At 49.6% G+C, this 19,889-nt stretch overlaps 1 protein-coding gene across 1 annotated transcript in view; it reads right to left on the reverse strand.

Moving 5' to 3' along the window:
* MED13L (mediator complex subunit 13 like) overlaps positions 1-19,889 on the reverse strand; it is a 174,489-nt gene that overhangs the window by 7,395 nt on the left and 147,205 nt on the right. The window contains exons 17-28 of the mRNA XM_017831317.1: positions 19,464-19,669; positions 15,998-16,944; positions 15,141-15,320; positions 13,391-13,614; positions 12,233-12,425; positions 10,893-11,328; positions 9,303-9,522; positions 7,005-7,193; positions 4,963-5,186; positions 4,375-4,517; positions 3,117-3,275; positions 1,934-2,110 (exon numbers count right to left, since the gene is read on the reverse strand). Of these exons, the coding sequence (XP_017686806.1) occupies positions 1,934-2,110; positions 3,117-3,275; positions 4,375-4,517; positions 4,963-5,186; positions 7,005-7,193; positions 9,303-9,522; positions 10,893-11,328; positions 12,233-12,425; positions 13,391-13,614; positions 15,141-15,320; positions 15,998-16,944; positions 19,464-19,669 (3,298 nt within the window). The remainder of the gene's footprint in view (positions 1-1,933; positions 2,111-3,116; positions 3,276-4,374; positions 4,518-4,962; positions 5,187-7,004; positions 7,194-9,302; positions 9,523-10,892; positions 11,329-12,232; positions 12,426-13,390; positions 13,615-15,140; positions 15,321-15,997; positions 16,945-19,463; positions 19,670-19,889) is intronic.

A 19,889-nucleotide genomic window follows, 5' to 3' on the forward strand; every position in this document is an offset into this window, starting at 1 on the left:
TTTTTCCAAGACATTTTTGTAATTTATTACCATTCCCTTTAATTTATGATCATTCCCTTTTTCTCTTACATACTCTCCAGGCAGATGAAAGCAGAGATAAACACTTCACTGTTTAATCCTCCTCAGAACCTTTGACTGCAACCGCAGAGACTTGAAAGGGAAAGTTGGCAGAGGAGTGTTGAGATAATGAATTTGAGCAGTGGCTGTGCAGGGAACAGAAATCCTGCTGCACCAGCTCCAGCAAATCCAGGCTGAACTTTGGAACAGAGAAACGGGCACCTCTGCAGCTGCTCACAGAAACCCAGCAACAAACCCCTGAGATCCACTGAACAGACCCCTGAGTGTCACCTGGGCAGGTGCTGCTCCTCAGCCCTTGGGAATGTTCGCTCCCAACGCTGGGAACAGCCCTGGCAGCTCCCAGGAAACTGCCCCAGAGCCCCTGAGCAGCAAGGCTGCTCCCCCTCACGTGGACTTTGGGATTCTTTCACGCACTGCACCAGGATTCCCCACAACACACCTTTTCACATCCTACTCCCACCCCAGGAATCCCATCCAGCTGCATTATCCAGCTGGCTGGTTTAACCTGGGAAGGGCTCTTTGCTGCTCTGAGAAGTGCATTCACTACTCAGGCACTTGCACATGGGTTACAGTGCCATGAGTAAGTTATGGGAGGGAAGGATGAGGCACCAGAAACACGGAGCAAGGAATTACAGCCAGCACAATGTGGGCTAGAGGGGGATTTCCCACCCAGATTTCTCAGCAGGCAAAGATATTTAAAGTGTATAATGACGTTTAAAGTATGTTATAGGGAGCAGAAAGGGATAGTGGGAGCTGTCTAAATTAACTGGATTAATTAGAATTGCAACCAAATTTATATTAAAATATGAAGCCCTAAACAGAAGTCATGCATATCATAATAAATAACAATTTCTCTTGATAAAGAGGAATTTACTCCACATAAAATGGAAAAGGATGTGTGTCCAGAACTAATTTCACCTGAAGTCCAGTACTGAAACAGGCAGGTGGTTGTTTTCTTTCATCTCCTGAGGAGAACCTCTGGATTGCCAGGGCAGTGACTTAACTGAGGTTTATGAACTTGTGTCCTCCAGCCTCAGCAAACAAAGCAGAGCTCATGTCATGCTCTGCTTCACCTCCAAAGCATAAATGAGCTGCCTAATGGCATAGGAAGCAGCTTAATCATTAAGCAGGACAGAGTTAAGAAAATTAAATTTAACACCATTTTGGAAAAGGCCAGTCCTTGTACCTGACTCTAATTAGCATGTGCAGCACTAAAGGGCAGGTTAACCCAGGTTAATGTTTGTCAGCACAGCACTGGGGGGATCCCTCCAAGGGACAGGGATTGAGAGGGGCAACTTCCCTCCATGGGGCCCTCTGACATTCCAGCAGGAACAGAGCAGAGCACACCCTTTCCTTAAAATTGGGCCTGCCCTCCTCTCCAGACTGTGACTGCCCTCCTCACGGAATACTCCTACTGTACCTGTTTGCAGGGACTCTTGGACTAAATTTCTTTGCAATAATTTGTGACAAAGCAGCAAAATGCTCATTCAAGTATTAAGCAGAGTCTTGCTGGCACAAACTGCAGGGCTCAATGTGTGTGTAAAAGCACTCTGGGGGCATCAGGGAGTCTCAGGTTGGGCTACTTTACCTATTTTACAGGGACATTAAAATTCTACAAGTGCCTCCTTCCTCCCAGCTCTGTGCACTGCTGGGAAACAAGCTGGTCTGACCCAGCCACAACAACCAGAAAAAGCATTGTCTAGTCTGTGCCATGGTTGGGCCACATCCCTTTGGGAATAAATCAGTGTGATTATCTGAAAGCAGACTCAGGGGGTCCGTGGGGGTGTTTATTCCCACTTGGTGCAGCTCTGCTGAGGTTCTGGAAAGGCCCCTCTCACCCCCCAGTGCCACTCACCGTTTGTGGGGCTGAACCCATCCTCGTTGGGGTAATTTGCTGGTGCCACCTGGATGGTGGCAGAGGTTGGGAACACCAGGATGTGTGTGCAGGAGGCGTCCTGGGGGGTGTTGAGCTGGGACGACTGCAGGTTCAGCGCCGTGCTCCGGCCAAACACGGAGCCCATGGTGACAGCATCTGCCAGGGCACAGACAGCACAGACCTCAAGGTGCAGCCCCTCCCAAATGCATGGGCTGGGTTAGTCACATTCCTGTCCATCCCACCTGGTCTGCAAGCTCATACACACATTTAAAGGGCCTGATCTTCAAAAGAATAAATTGCTGGAAGAGCTTAAAACTCTGATCACCAGTTGCAGAGAGTGCTCAGCCCCACCTTTCCTGTCATTCTGCTGCCCCTTGATCAAATATTTACTTGCTAAATGAGAAGTCAAATTGATTTTTCACACCCTCTATATAATTATGAAATATACCCCACTTTGGCTGATAAGTAAAAAGCCTCACTTGCCCTCTATTTTCTCACGTTACAAACCCTCTGCTTTAAGATTTTCAAAATATCCAAGTTGATAAGGAATTTTCAAGCTCAGTTAATTCTGTTCCATGTACTAATCTCTTCTTTCTAAGTGTGAAAAAGCCCAGAGTGGTTTGTAAGGATATGTTAAGGGGATGGCACCACATCCATTAAAAATTACGTGCTTAGGTAATATAATAAGGGAATCTCAATATTTAATTTGATTTCAACTTAACCCCGTGGGCTACTGCTATGAGTGAACTCTCTAAATAACTCCAGCACATGAGAAGGCAAGTGGGTTTATTCCCCTTTGCAGAGGCTCCTTCTCTTTCCCACTGCAGACTCCTCCGTGCACGAGGGCGTTGGGAACGTCACCTTCCAGCCCGCAGGAATGGGGCTGCCTGGACCCAGGGAAAAGGTCAGCAGTTCAACAGTCATCTTGTCACTAAGAACCTTATACAATGTAGATTTTAAGGCCTCAGTCTCCCCCCAGGAGCCTGCATTCCCAGGGTAGCACCTCTCCATGGTATTTTAGGGAATTCTGCTGGCTCAGCCTATTTGCTGCCCCGCGTCGCCACGCCAGTCAAGGCCCTCACAGCAATCCCAAGATTACTGTGCTTATGTGATGGGATCAAAGCCCAGATTCCCTGGCATGGCAGCAGCTGGACAAACATACCTGGCATGACCACGAAGGAGCCCTGTGGCTCCATGGCGACCAGGCAGGCACTGAGGATGGACGGGGAATCTGCCGCCGAGATGCCGCACATGCGGCAAACCTCCTTGAGCTGTTTGCTGATTGTCTGCAGGGAACACTCCCCCAGGAGGATGCTCCAGTCTGCAAGGAAAGAGCAGCATGGTAGGACAGAGGGAATGGGGAGCTGGCAGAGCCAGCACTCCCCTGAGAACAGCAGAACACTCAGAACACTTTCATTTCCCCAGCCCCGAACTCCCCCGGAGTGTCTCCCCCGCACACCAGGGGTCTGGCCCTGCACACTGGGTGCTCAAACACTTCCTGCAGTGTTTTATTTTGTTCTGTGGCAGTTTCCCTTTGTTCAGTAACTCTTTTTGCAAGATTTTTGTGTTTGTTTAAGTCGAGGAATCAGAGTTGAATCCTGTCTGTGTTTCTGTGTCACGATAACTGTTGATCACAGCTTTCCTAACGTGTGATGAGGTCCATGACTTGGAAGGACACTGCAGATCCTGCAGGGACTAATGTCAAAGCCAGGGTACAAACAGGCAAGGTGTTTGTGCAAACCAGTGCAGGAGTTCAGTGCCAGGGTAGCACTGCAGCCTGCTCCCCTGCAACCCATGCTGCTACAGCCCAGGAGACACCAGCTTGGAGGATCATGGTGATTTTTCTGCCAGGTACTTCACACTCACATCCACCTGGTGAAGGGGGCATTGATGTGAAGACAACAACGGGGTGGGGGACAAAGAGAGAGGAAAGGCTTTGGCAGCCCTGGTGTAGATTATTATAAACTTCTGAGGAGACAGCCTGGCCAGGCTGGGTATCTGCCTTCCCAACCAGGTTTACCCTCAGTAAAGTCTATCACAATAAACAACAGCTTATCCTGTCTGTGACAGAACTTGGTGCATCTTGTTTAACTTGTAAAGTCACTGTTTTAAGAAGCAGAGACAGGACTCTGGAAGGTTAAGCTAAATACACTCAATCTGATTCACCACGTGATGGCAGAGGGCAGGTGATGCAAAGCTGTGGGGAATGGCTGAGTCCCCACCCCTGGAGTGCTCAAAAGCCCTGTGGATGTGGCACTTGAGCATTTGGGACAGTGGTGGCCTTGGAAGTGCCGGGGGAACAGTTGGACTCGATGATCTCAGAGGGCTTTTCCAACCCAAAGGATGCTCTGGTTCTGTGATGATCCCTCTCAGTGTTTTAGTTTCACAGGTCAGTTCTGAGCCCCTCTGCCATTCCCCACCTTTCAGCTCCCCGTGGCCCAGCCGGCCCAGCCGCCCGATGACGACCCTCCAGGGCAGGGATGTCATCTGGACAATTCCAATGCACCATTCCCAGAGCTTCTGCAGCCCGATCTTCCGGGCAGACAACTTGCTCCTCCTCGACCTGCAGGTTGAGGAAGGGAAAAAACCAGTGAGAAGAGAATCAGGGACAAGATTTCTGTTCTCTATAATTCTGTCACTGCTTACCCTCTGAGGAGTTCCTACAGTTCTGTGCAATCTCTAACAATTTTACTGCTCATAATAGGAAAAAAACATGTGTGTGCTTTCAGTACTGTTGCTGCAGTGACACACAAGAGGTGTCAAACTGCTGAGCCACACACCAGGTGTTCCTAAAGGTAAGAGTTGTAGGTAAAACAGTTGTAAAACAAGCTGTAAAACAACTGTGACTCAGCAACTTCTTCCTCTGCAGATCCTAAATTATCAGAGTGCTGACTGAAGTTATCACTGTGACACTACCACGATCTCTTAGCAGGAAATAGGGCTGGAAGGGATGTGTGTGGGGGGTGACAATGTGACAGGTGGCACGTGCCAGGCAGGGCCAGCAGTACCTGCTGGGCACGTCGATGTTGACGATGCAGGTCTCCAGCAGCTCCCCGTGCAGGTCGGTGCAGGACGCCAGGAGCCAGCGCTGGTCGTGGGACAGGCAGTACCCCACAAACAGCACGTTGTACTTCTGACTGGCCTCCCCAAAGGTCTCTCCCAGCTCTGTCTGCTTGTCTTTGATGGGTGCCAGGATGAAAGGAGGTGAGTACAGCTGGATGGGGCTGGGCCTCTGCAACAGAGAGCACGCGATCGTCAGCAGACAGATCAGAAAGTATTTATCACAAGAAACACTGGCAGTGAGTACAGAGAGAGGCGAGTGTGAAACAGTAAATAAGTTCAAGGCATTCCTAGTCAAGAGAGAGATTGGGAAAAGGAGGGTTATAGATAATTCATTGCTGTAGTTAAAGCTGATGCATTCAAACCTTATCTAAAGACTTCTTTTTATGTACAGGTATGAAACCAGTCCTTGGACCAGCCTCTGACACAGGCAGGAGTTTAAACCTCCTCAGCTGTCAGATGCTCCTGTTCCTTAACCATCTTTGAGGCCCTTGGCTGGATTTGCCCCGTGTTTGTTGTTCTGAGGAGCCCAGAGCCAGAGGAGAGGAGAACCAGCACCTCCCAGCACAGCCCCACTGCCCCTGCCCTGCTCCAAGGGCACAGGGCTGGCTCACACCCACCGTGTCCAACAGGACCTCCAGGTCTCCTTCTGCAAAGCTGCTTCCCACATGGTCCCCACAAAGCCATCTTTGCTCTCTAACTCCTCTGTGGAGAACAAATGTGATGGGCCTGACCAGACATGCTCCATAATTAAGAAACAGTCAGGGTGTTTTCTTAATTTTTCAGCAAAGTTTGGGAGTCTGCAGTGCAGACTGAGAGCAAATGCATGTAGAGATTTGATTAATTAATTGTGCTAAATGCAAGTGGCTCATGAAAACATTTTCCCTTTTTTTGCTGTCTTTTGCATCTTCAGGAAATTAAACATGAAATGCAAAGTGCAAGTTAATCAGCTCAGAGGAAATGTAAGGGATGGTGTTTTCTCAGAGACAGGAAGGGATGTCCAGTGCTTCTGCTCCTGTCCCTTCCTGAAAGAACCATCCCAGCCTGGCAGGAGAGCAGGAGCATCAGTTCAAGGGAGGGAGATGCTCAGAGGAGTCTTGCAATTTTTTTACCCTTCCCCTCACACCTAAATAGCTTCAAGTGTGACTGTGGTAACCTGCTGTAAATCCACCCTGCTGAACAGACACCTCCGAGGGAAGCAGAGGAGGGACTGTGAAAGGGAGGTGCCTGAGGTCAGGCTGCTCTCAGGAATTCCCAGTGAGACGTTATGGATTCCTGTGAGCAGTGGAATGTGCCAGTAGGTTGGGTCTGTGATGATTTTGCAAGTAGGCTTCAAACCCAACAAGCAGGCCTTTATCCCAAGGTAAGTGTTGAAGTGTTTACTGTCTATTAAACCTAAATAAAATATTCACTGTTATCCTTCAAAGAATGCAAAACATTCATAGAAAGTAGGATGGATTATCCTTCTTTTGAAATCCCTGAAATTCCAGAAACGAGGCTTGAATATTTACACTTTAAAAAACAGATGAAAGACAAGCCCGTGGAAAGAGGGGGATTTCTCCATTACCTCAGGGAATTAATATACCATCTGTAATTAGGCACAAGAACTTATTTCATATCTATGCATAAACATGTGCACAGAAATACAGGTTGGACATAAACTCTTGGTGGAGCACTAGAGAGCAAAACCACAGAATGACTCGGAAACCCCAGTAACGATGTGCATTTTCTCTTCTTTCACACTGATCTTTAACCTTTTACTTTATGACTCAAACCCAGGAGCTTAAAATGTTTTGAAAGCAAGTAATCTGACATTTTTCCTACTATTTTCTATTTAGCATTAGCTTGTCTTTTCCCTTTATATTATTCTTGTCTGCTGCACCTTGAAAAAAACGCTCCCGCCCGTGTTTTCTCTGCTCTTGTTTTGATATCTGAGCAAAGTGGTCACAGTTTATCAGCAGCCTTTCACTCCCTTGCCCCCAGTACCAACCTCGGGGTTTTTGAGGGTCATCTCAATGCTGGCAGCTGGCCCAAAGCCCGTGAGGGACTTGATGTGGATCTGGGTGGGCAGGGGCCTCCTGCACTGGCAGTACACGGAGAACGCCAGGGACTTCAAGTGCTGGATGTAGAAAACCTGCTCATCCTTCATTGTCTGCAGCATGTACTGGCAAGGCACAATCTGGGCAAGGCAGACACACAATCAACAGGACTGAAAGGCTTCCAAGGGCTGCTCATGAACATCAAACCAGACCCACATGTCACTGAACACCCAGGGCAGTCGGTGACACCCCGTTATTGGCACCACAGCTCCTGCCAGGGAGCACCCCTGGGGCAGGAACGGCTGCAGCACTGCCTGGGACACAACTGCTGCTCCCATCACACTGAGACAGTGAACTTTAACCTCTTTAATCCTCAGTCCAAAATCAAACACCCCAATTAAAATGCCCTGAATTGTTTAAAAACTGTTTTTGTGACCAACACCTCCGTTTGCAGGTGGCTGAGCTGCACGGTCTCTGCTGTCCAGGCAGGTTTGGCTCCACGGCTTGGGGTCAGAGCCAGGAATTGTGTGTTGGCCACGTGGGAATTGGCACTCTGGTGTCACTCTTAAGGAGTGCAGAGAACACAGTTAAGATGCTGTTACAGTGATTTGTGTGGTTTCTCCTTTTCAACTCAGTAATGATTGGAAGCTCAGCCACCTCATGCTGCTGCTCAGCTTTATTTAAGTCACGTGGAGCAGCACCAGTGAATCCACATGTTCAACCAGCAAGAACCAGAGCCACAGGGAGATTTGCCTGTGAGATGAGTTTGGTGGTTAAGACCCAAACTGCACAACAAGGGTGGGAAGGAGAAATGGCACAGAAGTAAACAAAGCATGACAAAAATCAGGTTTCCAGTTCAGATACATTTTAAGATTAGAATTAAATCCCTGTAACCTGATTGTTTTAAGGTACTGTTTTTATTGCACAAGTCCCACACATGGCTCTGGAAGCATCTTTCCTTTTACAGTGAGAGCAGGAACTGTCAATGCAAACATTTCTGTTGTAGCCAACACTGCAAGACCCAAACAGACTCTTTCAACAAATATTTTCAGCAGTAATAAAATTTAAGTATCACAAAACTTTTACTACTTTATGGTTCTTGCTTGAACCATGAGAACTTTGGCAGCACGTTCCATTACTAAATGTGGCTGTGTGTTTTTAAAAGACAGCTTTACCCAGGAACTCCAGAAGCTGGGCTTTCCCCTCTGGATAGGAATTGCAATAAAGCTGCAAACATTTGGGGTGGATTTATTCTGAAGTAACTGCATATTTGGGTGTGCTGTGGTACAGCTGTGAGAATGTGGTGCTGGGAACTAGATCAGTTACCCTTTACTTAGAGAAAACTGCTGTTTTGACTTAAAGTGGCCAACTATTTTGAGGAGCAAACAGTAAATGCCCAGAAAACAAACAACACTGAGAAAAAGGGTCAGTCCCTTGCTTGTCTGATCCAGCCTCAGATCCAGTGTCGATGGGACATCACAAGAACTTCCAATTCTCTTTTTTTTTTTTATATATATATATATATATATAATTTGAAATACTTGTGAGCCAAGGTGAGCACACCTGAATGAGGCCCACAGAAACCCTTCCCACACTGCTTCCTGCAGTGCTGCACATGGACAGGCACAGCCTGTGCCCTCTGGCCTCCCGTTCTCCCCACAGTTATTCAGCCTCTGGCACAGAGCAGCCCTGGCAATGCAGGCAAGGCTGGGCAAGAGGCCAACTGCTGCTTCTGGCTGCACAAATTCAATTCCTAAGCAATTCCAGAGTAAGTAACTATTATTATATGCCAAGTTACATGGTAAATTATTTTTAAGCAGCAGATAATAACAGTACAATAGTTATATTATGCATTAAATGTCTGGTTTCACATACTTCTTTTGGATTAAACAGCATAAATCAAGGGAATATAAACAGCAAACAACTCAACATGTAGAGCAATCAAAGGAGCAACTGGACATTTTTGGCAATGGCAACTCAAGTTGCAACTGAAATAACTGCAATCCCTCTCCAGGAAGCACCAGGAGACAGATCTGACACAGGGATACTGGGGCTGCTTTCAATTTTTCCTCATCAAAAATCAAAGTTGGGTTTTTTTTATATATATAACCTTGTACTGCCAAGAAAACAATTCCTAAATGTCACCCAAAATATCCCATGTCATCTCCCCCCTGTGCCTTTCAGCACCGTGTGCCACAGACGTGCTGTGACGGGGGCACCGTGAGGACGCGGGGGAAAGGCAGCGCTACCTGGAGAATGAAAGAATTCCTCATGTTCTCAGGCAAGTTATCCAACATTTCTGTGTAGCATCTCATGAGACTCAGGAGCCAGAAGTTGGCTGAGGCAGACTCCTCCTCTGCAGTGTAGGTGAAGGGGTCCACCATGTAGATGACCACGGCAGGGGGGTAGGCGTTGCTGTCGGCGGCCTCCGGCTCCGTGGGGACCCCGATCCGCTCCCGCTCGGGGACCCTGCACACACACACACACACAGAGGGGACAGGCACGGGAACAAGGGTCAGTCCTGCTTTTCTGAACACTCTGAGGGGCTGAGGTGGTGGTGGGGAAAAGGAAAGTACTGAGGAATCCTCGTGCCCAGAAGCAAAACTAAAACCCACGATGACAGCGACAGGCGGGACTTTTACTCACTGCAGTTCCTAACCCAAAATACCTGGGTTTAGTTATGCATTAAAGATACACAGAGTCTAACATAATCTCATTTAATGCAATCAGAACAGATTATGTCTGAAGATTATGGAAGAGCTGACTGCTATTAGCTCTGTGAGTTTTCATGTAGGTGCTTGCCTGGGTTTTGGTGCAGTTTAGGGTTTGCTTTTGGGAGAGGTGGAGGGAGGAATCGAGCACAACAAAGCAATATTCACGGAGCCTGAAGTCCTGTTCAGGCACAGGGAAGGTTCCAGTGGTAATGGAAGGAGCAACTGAACATTTTTTACTTGGTAAAATGCTCCTCCAACCCCAACCATGAGCAGGAGGCTCAACATCTGTAAGTGATCAAAGCAGCTCAGACTTTGTCAGAAGCTGCTGCAGCTGCTCAGAGGGTGTTTTGCAGGGATCAGTGAACAGATGTCTCAAGGACAACCCACACTAGAACAGGATGTGGGCTTTTCCCTCAACATACAGGAACTCCACAACACACACCGTGACTATTAGCAATATGCATTATTATGAGAGTAATGAAAAACATGTTCCCTCAGGAAGTTACTTACACACAATGTCAAAAAACCTTTCCCTAATTTTTATGTTTGATGGGTGGCTGTTCATAGTGAAGTCTTTAAAGGAGTTCTGCTGCTGAAATTTATTTTAAAGTAACAGGACTCCAACCCTGTTTCCTGACCTCACAGTGTACCTGCCTGAAAAACAACACCTGCAACGCAAGAAAATTAGAAAAAAAAAGTAATCTGTGGCTTGCACTTCGCATCTGTCAACATTACAGGTGTGATGGAGCAAGAGGCATCCAGCTCCACGGGATATCCTGCAGTGCCTGACACGGGCAGGCCGAGCCAGGTTTGGCACAGCACCTGAGAACCCCTCTGTGTTGGTGGTGCTGCAAAGACAGGCCAGGTGAGGAATCCTAGAGATCCAACACCCCCGTCCCTGCAGCTGAACCAGGCTTTGACTGCTGTAACAAAACAGGGGAGGGTTGTTTTTCCAACTCCCCTTTATCAGGGACTCCTACAAACCACCCAGAATGGGCCCTGCTCCACTCCCACCTGCCAGAGGGGCCTCCCCTTTCCATGGGACTTAAAGGTTGTGAGCTCTGGGAAAGGACGGAAAGGACAGTGGGTGTAACGAGGAGCACTGTGAGCACTTCAGCCACTTACCCTTCCTGCCCCTCCTGCTGCTGCTGGGGCAGGCTCTGCCCCTGCTCCGTGTCGGCCGCGGGGACGCTGCCCTGGGATCGCTCTGCCGGGCCCGCCCCGGCACCGCCCTGCCCGGGGCCGGCATTCCCGCTGAACCCGGGCGTGGAGGAGCTGCCCGGCATCTGGGCAGTGCTGGGGGTGGCAGAGGACGCTGACAGCGGCACGGAGGAGCCAGAGGAGGAGGTGCTCCCGGCGGGAAGGCTGGTGGTGCCGGCGCTGGGCGTGGAGCTGAAGGAGCTGCCCGTGGCCGGGGCCCCGGCGGAGAGACACGAGGGGTTGGAGGGAGCGGGTCCAGCGTTCCCGGGAGCTGCCTGGGCCTGGCTGGCTGGGGCAGGGGTCGGGTACTTGGGGGGCAGCAGCAGGCTGCTGTCCAGCTGCAGGGTGGCTAAGTAAGGTGCTGGAAGGAAAAGGAAGAGGAGAGGGGGTTAGTGACAGTCCCATCAGAGGAACCTGCAGCAACCAGCAGGTCAGACAATGCTTTCTGTGCTATTAGAATGTCCTAAGAATATACAAAAACCGATGGATTTCCACTGTAAATGTTTGCTTTGGAATACGCTCTTCAGAGCTTCAGTTCTGACTGATATGAATCAAATGTCTTAAAAACAGGGCTGACTTTGCAGAGCTCTGTCACTCTGTGATTGACACATCCCGATCTCTGCCCAGCCCGTGTTGCAATAACAGTGTTACACAGTGCTCAGCTCTGCAGTCTAGGACAGGTTATCTCTGTCAGGCTGAAAGCCTGGAAGTCCTTTTTGTCTGAGGCAAACAATGGCAAACTTTATTATAGTTATTTCTGCCCCTCAGTATGAGAAAAAGAGAGATCACAGTGATTATTTACAAGTAATAAATGAAAATTTCTTATTTATTCACTCTCAGAGGTGGTAAATCACCAGGGGGGAAGGTTCCAGTGCTGTCCTGCCAGATGCCTCAGGGGCTTGGAGCAACCTGGGATAGTGGAAGGTGGCCCTGCCCATGGCAGGGAGTGGAACGGGAGGAGCTTTAAGGTTCCTTCCAACCCAAACCACCCCATCATTCTGTGATCTTTATGATATACAAACACCTTATACCAAACTGACTGCTTTAAAGAGGTAAGAATTGGCTTTTGAATCTCTGACACGATCCCCAGGGTGATAAACAACAACAAGAAGGAGGCAAATTTAACACGGAAGGATTAGGAAATTAAAATAATAGCTTTTTAATTTTTAATTAGATGTTAATCTGTGCCTGAAAATTCCCCCCCTCATTTCCACCTCCTGCAAACCCCCCTCCCAGCCCCCCGAGCAGCCGTGGCCGGGACTCACCAAGGTGATGGCGGCAGACCTGGGCGTAGAGTTTGAGCCTGGAATGATTGTCCCCGTCCTCGGAGCCCCAGGGCTGGGTGAGCCACTCTGTGCCCAGCTCCTCGGGCAGCGTGGGGGCCGCGCTCCTGCCCACCCGCAGGATCCCGTCGCGCAGCACTTTGCAGATGGGCTTGTGCTGGCCCAGCCTGCACATCTGGGGAGGGAGAAGAAATGCTCGTGGGGAGATGCCAGGCACCTGGTTGGAGCCTAAACCCTTCGTCCCCAGCACACGCCTCAACAAATGGATTTTAAAAAAAGGCTGCGTTTGACTGTGGATTGAACTGCAGTCACAGCAGAGCTGAAAGAAGGGCAAAGGGGGGCAGCGAGGCTGGGAAGGGGCTGGAGCAGCAGGAGCAGCTGAGGGAGCTGGGGGGGCTCAGCCTGGAGAAAAGGAGGCTCAGGGGGGACCTTCTGGCTCTGCAACTCCCTGACAAGAGGAGGGAGCCAGGGGGGGGTCAGGCTCTGTTCCCAGGGAACAAAGGACAGGAGGAGAGGGAATGGCCTCCAGCTGTGCCAGGGGAGGCTCAGGTTGGACATTGGGAAGAAGCTCTTCCCAGAGAGAGTGATCAGACACTGGAATGGGCTGCCCAGGGGGTGGAGCCACAGTCCCTGGAGGTGTTTAGGGACACACTGGATGTGGCATCAGTGCCATGGTCTGGGTGACACGGCGGGGTTGGGTCACAGGTTGGACTCGATGATCTCAGAGGGCTTTTCCAACCTGGTTGATCCTGTAAGGAATCAGGCACTGAGGATTACAGCACCTGCACGCTAAAACAATGAATGGCTTTATGTCCAGCTTAGCAGTTATGAGAAAGCAGCTCCTGAGTCTGCCCCTTGCTCTTTAGCCTTGGTTGGGCCATGGCTGAGAGGCTGCAGCTGCACTAAAGCCACTGCCACATCCTCTGTGTGCTGCAAAGTGCAGGTGGCAACACACCCCCCAACCTGCCCAGAGAATCACAGTGTGACTCAGACAGCGCTGCTGGAGAGCCCTCAAAAGGAGAGAAACCCCTTCTTCAAACAGTTGTTACTTTAACAAACACGGATTTCTCCTGGTGACCATGCACTGGGGCAGAAGTGACACTTGGGAAGCAATAACTCAGCGTGGTTCCCGTTTCCAACCTCGTATACAGCGCTCAAGTCCCTGAAGAAAGTTTTGGCTCCGTCGAGCAAGGCCTCGTTTTCCGGACACACCACGATGTAGGCGACGTCCCGATGGCCCCCGTATGGGTCCAGCAAGAGCCTCTCCCAGAAGGGCAAGGAGAAGGGAGAGATTGTCAGGAAGTCCTTGTCATAGCCCACGAGTAACGTCGGGATCGGGAGAGGCTCCGGGGACTCCTCAGAGCCTTCCAAGGGAAAATAAAGAGAGAAGAAAGGTTAAAATAACTGGGAATCGCTAATCCTTTGCCATGACGAGTCTCCTGCAAGTCTGATCATCGAGTGGAAATGTGTGTCAAGGGTGTGCCATCCCTATAAACCATGTTCTCACAAGGCCCTTCTTGGAAAATATATTCCACAAAGGAAAAGAGATTTATCTGTCCTTGAGAAATGTCACAGAATCAAAGTTCCGTCGGCCAAAGTGGAGGGAGCTGATCCAAGCACCACTTTGACTTCCCCGGAAAGCTGCAATAAAACATCTCCCAGTGTACTCTGAATACAGGTACTGCCCTTCCTGAGGCTTCATGTCCTGGTTTTCCTTTGTCACATCCATAACCACAGCTCAAGAGTTCCTGTTCTGTCACAAGTAATAACAGGAAAACACAAAATCTGATCTTACAGTTCCTCACCCACCTCCACCTGGTTGTGCAAAATTACTAAAGCTCAGGCTCATTTATTCCCAGGTACATAATACCACACAAAGTTATCACAGTTCCATAAATTGCCTCCCACCCCCCTCCACAGGATGTGCTCTGAGCACTTGTTGTCCCCATGGAGAGGATTATTATCCAGGGTAACAGGGTGACTCCCAGACACCGAGCTCAGGGGAAGATATATTGCTGAAAATGTCAAGCAAAAATATACCCAGTAGTTTCTGCAGAATGTAATTCGACTTTATTAAAAAGTTCAGTAAAATTCACTGACTCTCCATCAAAGGCTCTGCTCCGTACTCTGTGGGAATTTCGGTTTTATTCTCTGGTAACAATTGGCAAATCCTAACTCTTAAAGTCACAAATTATTAGAAGTACTCCAGCACAACAGCTTCAGTCAGTGAGTCACCCCCAGTTGTCCCAGCCCCAAGGAAAGCCCCAACGTATCAAATACCAACAGAGAGGAAGCTGTAGTGAAAAAACTAACCAAGACTGCATTGGTTGAGCCTGAAATAAGAAATACAGATTTAAATATCAGTCATTATTCTGCAAAGGTGCACATGGCAAAATCTGGTTTGTAATTTGGATTTCCCAGAGGTGTCACAGACAGATCATTAAAACAAAACTTCTTATTAAGGCTATGGGAAGCCTTAGAACAAGGAAACCCCTGTGTGGAGAAAGCACCCCCGAGTTTTGTGGACTTGCACAGCTCACACAGCCCCTCTCCCCATCGGGCTGTGGCTGATTTTAGCAGCCCCCTCTGCTCACGTTGTGCCTGCACCAGTTGCTTCAGTCTGAGCCCAACCCCACACTCAGATGGGGGCTGAGCCTCACCCACCCCTTGTGCCCTCTGTAAATGTCCCTCAGTCTGGAAGGGTAAAGCCTCCACCACACTGTTCCAGATGTGCTTCAAATGCCTTTCAGAACCCTACAAAGCCATGTGAAGAGCCCCCCATGATCCCAAGCTGTATGAAGAGCCCCCTCCTCACACATTTCCAGAAAAAAGAACCCACTTCCAGGAAACTGCTTTCATTCCAACTTGGCATGGCCCACAGTGTACCTACCGTAGGTTCCCCGTCCTGCCATCTTATGGAATTGCTGCCAGGTGAGTGGTCCCTGCACGTGCTGGATGTTCTCCCAGGTCCTTCCCGTTCTCTTCTTCTGGATGGCATCCTGGAGGAAGGGCTGGAGCGAGAGCAGCATGCGCACCACGTCCTGGGAGGAGAGCATGCTGATGTCCAGCACTGCAAGGACAAGGAGCACCATCACTTCAGGGAGGGACACCAACAATCCTTCAGAGGGGACAGCATTTTCTGTGCATTGTGCCTTCCTACTGCTCTGCACGCTGCCCATGGAATTTGGGCAGCTCTAATAACCTAAGGGCATTTAACGTGGGGCTTTCTGAAAACAATGCTGCAAAGAAGCTGTCACCACAGCCTTTACACACCTGTCAGTGCTACAGTTGCCAGGCTCAGCTCACAAGATGTCAGAGCATCTTTAAACAGGCAATATTTAATTATGAAATAATTATTTTTCCCTCGACACTTTTTTCCCCTAACTCTCGTGTACAGAGCGGTTCTCTTCTGCTGACTGCTTTTTTACCCTTCTCCAAAAAATGAGGGGCCATAATCCTGCCTTCCCCCAAATACCTGGATTTGTTTTGCCTCTCTGCTTCACATTTGTGAATTTCCACACAGACTCTGTCACAATTTAGGCCACAAAGTCTGAGGACAACGGGACTATTGGTACTTGAGATGTAACCAGATTATTGGTACCTCAGATCTCATTTATAAAGCTTGCAGAACTCTCCTTTATTTCTAGCTTTTTCTCAGGCCTGTCACTTCCCACATAAAGGTTAAGCGGGTCACGACTGCCGAGATCCAAACGAATTCCAGGGCCAGAGGGTGGGTTGTGCCCCTACCGTTGCTGTGAGGCCAGGAATGGACGGTGGCACTTCGTACGAGGGCCTCGTCCACCTTGCCCCCCGTGGGGTTGTCCACGTACTGCCGGCCCTGCTCCAGGGCGTTGAAACACTCCACCCAGGAGTCGTTGCTGTCGGCCTGCAGCCGGTCGTAGCTCCAGCTCGTGCAGGGCAGCGCCTGCCGGTTGTTGGAGGACATGTAATCCAGGCAGCTCAGCGACGTGAAGGGCTGCGTGTGCTGGTTCTGCAGGAGCAGCAGGAGGCTCATGGGGGGCTCCTGGCTCCTCCTGGCTCCCTCTCCCATCTGCGACATCAGGCCGCTCTGACAGACCATCAGCCTCCGCTCCGCGGCCTGGCCGATGTCCGAGGTCTTGCCGAAGATGTCGAGCTCGTCCTCGATGAAGAGCCCGGAGTTGTAGCCCAGCTTGCGGTTGATGATGGCGCTGAAGCCGCAGGTGCAGCGGTACTGGTCCTCGTTGGACGAGTCCGGGATGTAGAGCCCCACGTCGGCGCCCTTGATGTTCATGTTGCAGGCGCAGACGCAGCAGCTGTCGAAGTTCCTGTCCTTGAAGATGTTGAGCACGGAGTCGGAGAGGATGAGGGTGACGTACAGGCTGTGGGCCTCGGGGATGGGCTGCACCGTGCCCGGCTCCACCGAGTTCAGCGGCCGCGTGGTGGAGGGGGTGGACGCGGGGGAGCCCTGGTCGGTGCTGTCGTACTTGACGGAGCCCTGGCCGCTGGCGGTGCCCCCGCCCCGGGGCGTGCGGGGCGTGCGGGGCGTGCGCGGGGTGGGCACGGAGAAGCGGGGGGTGGCGGGGGACGGCAGCACCCCCGCCCCGCTGTTGCTGGCGGGGGCCGCGCTGTTGAGGGTCACCGGGGTGCTCATCTGGGGGGTGCTCATCTGCAGGTAGTCCTGGTCCGCCAGGCTCCCCACACTAGGCACGTTGCTGCAAGGGAACACGGGAACAGGGTCACATCCCGTCACAGACGGGGAAACAGGCACATCTCATCACACACTGGGAAACAGGAACATCCCATCACACACTGGGAAACGGGAACATCCCATCACACACTGGGAAACAGGGGCACATCCCATCACACACTGGGAAACAGGGTCACATCCCATCACACACTGGGAAACAGGGGCACATCCTATCACCAGCTCATCGGTTGTGGAGATTGATTTGGTCAAAACTCACTTTTAAACACAAACTGGTCAGTTGTGGAGACTGATTTGGCCAAAGCTCACTTTTAAACACAAGGAGATGGTGAAAACTGAAAGGACTCGTTGAAAAGTAGTAAAGAACACTCTGCCCACCACCTTGACTCCTGTCTCTCAACACAACTTGTAATTCTCACCACGAACACCACTCTTTCCTATTATTATGATAACAGGTATCATCTCAGGCACTTCACCCTCTCAAAGATTATTCCCATGGCCTAAAACTCAAATGCTCTTGAGAACAATCTCTAGATAAAATATCAAGTTAAGATTTAGATTGTTTGTAAATCTTTTAGGGAAAAGAGAAAGAACTGTAGTTGTTATTTTAAACATTATTATCCATGAAGAGATACACAGAGGAGTGGAAATGAAGAGAGTATTTCAGAGGCATCCAAATGTTACTCTGTTTTAAAAATCACCCCTTTAAACAGCTGCCACAAGCCCTGCTGTGGTGCTGATACAGGACACCACTCCCAGTGACACACAGCTGGTACCAGCATGTCCCAGGCTATAAATTCAAACCCTCCTTTGGGATTACACAGCCCACAGCCCAAAGGGACACGTTCCATTACAAACTCTTAGTCCTGTAAAGCTCAGAGTTGTATCTCTGGGTCATCTCCATTCCTGGCTGGCTTTTATTACCCTGTTTTGTTCTTTTCTGCCAAATTCAAGCGACCACAGAACAGTTGGTACATTCCCATGGGATCCCTCCTCCACTGCAATGACTCCTATCAAGACACAGGTGATATGGGGCCAAACAAAGACATCCTGACTCTTCCCTTTCCAGGTCACCACTAAGCTGCTCACTCCTCTTGCCATGTGTTCATTCCATGTTAGGGCAAGGAAAGGGTGTGAGGACTCAGTGAGTCCCCGGATGAAGAAGGGGAAACAGGATTTCTCCATGTTTATCTGCTCTCACAGTGTATTACTGAAGAGGACCATCATTTGAATGCTCACATATCATTAATGACTTGAAAAGGAAAACAGTGAGGACCTTATTCCTTACAATCATTTTATTACCTTGAGCTGATGTGAGTCCAACTCAAAGCAGGAAAGGGAAAAATAACGAACCAGGGTTGAAGGAGCTGTGGAGCTGAAGCACAGAATGCCTCAGACTAATAAGAAAAGGTGACCTAGAAACCTTGATTGGCAATCACCACTCTGTGGGAAGCCTGCAGTAATAATCCTCACTCTAATTGGATTAGATTGAAAATGAAAGGGGTTTTTTCCCCAACAAATACCTGAAATTAATAACCAGCTCAGGCCCGGTGCATCAGTTACTATTATGAACAAACCTGAGAATTAAATTGCTCCCCAGGCACTGTATCAAGGGTTTACAATTTCTTCTTTGCAATTCTTTTGAGAGCACTGAAGGATCCTTTGGGGCTGGAAAAGGACTGATTTAAAGGATTTACAGACTGATTTAAAGATACAGACTACTTCCTCCAGAAATGAAGCAGTGCAGCAGGAGACCTTTGTACTATTATTCTGCCTTTTAAGGGGTTTTATTAATTTAATGGTGCAAATTCTTGCTTAGCTTTCAAAACCTCCAGCAATGAATTTCCTCCATAAACACTGCTCATTTCTGAGAACTGAGTGAGGAATACAAGCCTTGAAAATTAATGTCAGTGTTTCCTTACAGGTCACACCACTCTTGTACTTGGCATCTCTTCTTTTGGTATCAAAGAGGGCAGGACAGCACAGGACAGGACACAGACCTGTCCCAGGTCACCCACTCAGGGAACACACAGGAGCTCACCAAGAGCACAGAGGAGCTCTCACAGCCCTTCTCAGCATCTTCAGAGCCCTCAGGAGGCAAACTGGACTCACCAGGGGCAGAGATCATCTGCCTGGAGCTCAAACTGAGACACAAGTACCGACCAGAGGGCAGCCTGACTGGGCTGGAGATGGGAAGGGACAGACATGGAAGGCTCAGTGCAGTCATTTTGTTCCCTAACACTTCTGGTTTATGCTAAATCACAGTCTTTTCCTGTACCAGAGACTGCAGTTAATTCAGGCCCTGCATGTCCCTGTTCTTTAGAAGCACTAAGGGAGCAGTGGACACTGCAACACCCCTGACTGCCAAAGGCTGGGTTTAAATCACACCTTCCTGAGACCAGAACTGTGCTGATCTCAGACAACAACAAATCTAAAAGGTTTCAGTTGCTTTTGCAGGTGAAAGCTCTGTTAACACAGACAGCCATTGCAGTCCAGGAGTCATTTTTAGGCAGGGGCTGCACTCACTTGTAGCCGTCTCTGATGAAAGTGGCTGCGGGCGGCAGAGGGAGCTGCTCGATTTTGGGAGGAACAGCCCACGAAGGCCTGAAGATGCAGGTGTCTGGGATCTTCAGGGGTAGGAGGCACTGGCTGGGCAGGATCTTCAGTGGAGCAAACAGGGAGGAGCCCACGAAAGGTTGAAATGATGGAACTTTGTGCACGTACGAAAAGTCCTGAAACGCCAAAGCGACATCGGTTACAACCACACGGTCAGGTTGGTCTTCAGATGTTTAAACTGAAACCCTTGTACTGTTTCAACCCTCTACAATTGCTTTTCCCCCCCCCTCAAATTAAGGATATTTATTCATTCCACAAAACATTCAAGAGCAGCTCCTTCAAGGAAGCTCAGCTGAGGCTCCCTGTTATCCCGGGATGCTGCACAACCTCATGGCA

Source organism: Lepidothrix coronata, unplaced genomic scaffold (assembly GCF_001604755.1).
Source record: "Lepidothrix coronata isolate B3197 unplaced genomic scaffold, Lepidothrix_coronata-1.0 Scaffold189, whole genome shotgun sequence".
Lineage (NCBI taxonomy): Eukaryota > Metazoa > Chordata > Aves > Passeriformes > Pipridae > Lepidothrix > Lepidothrix coronata.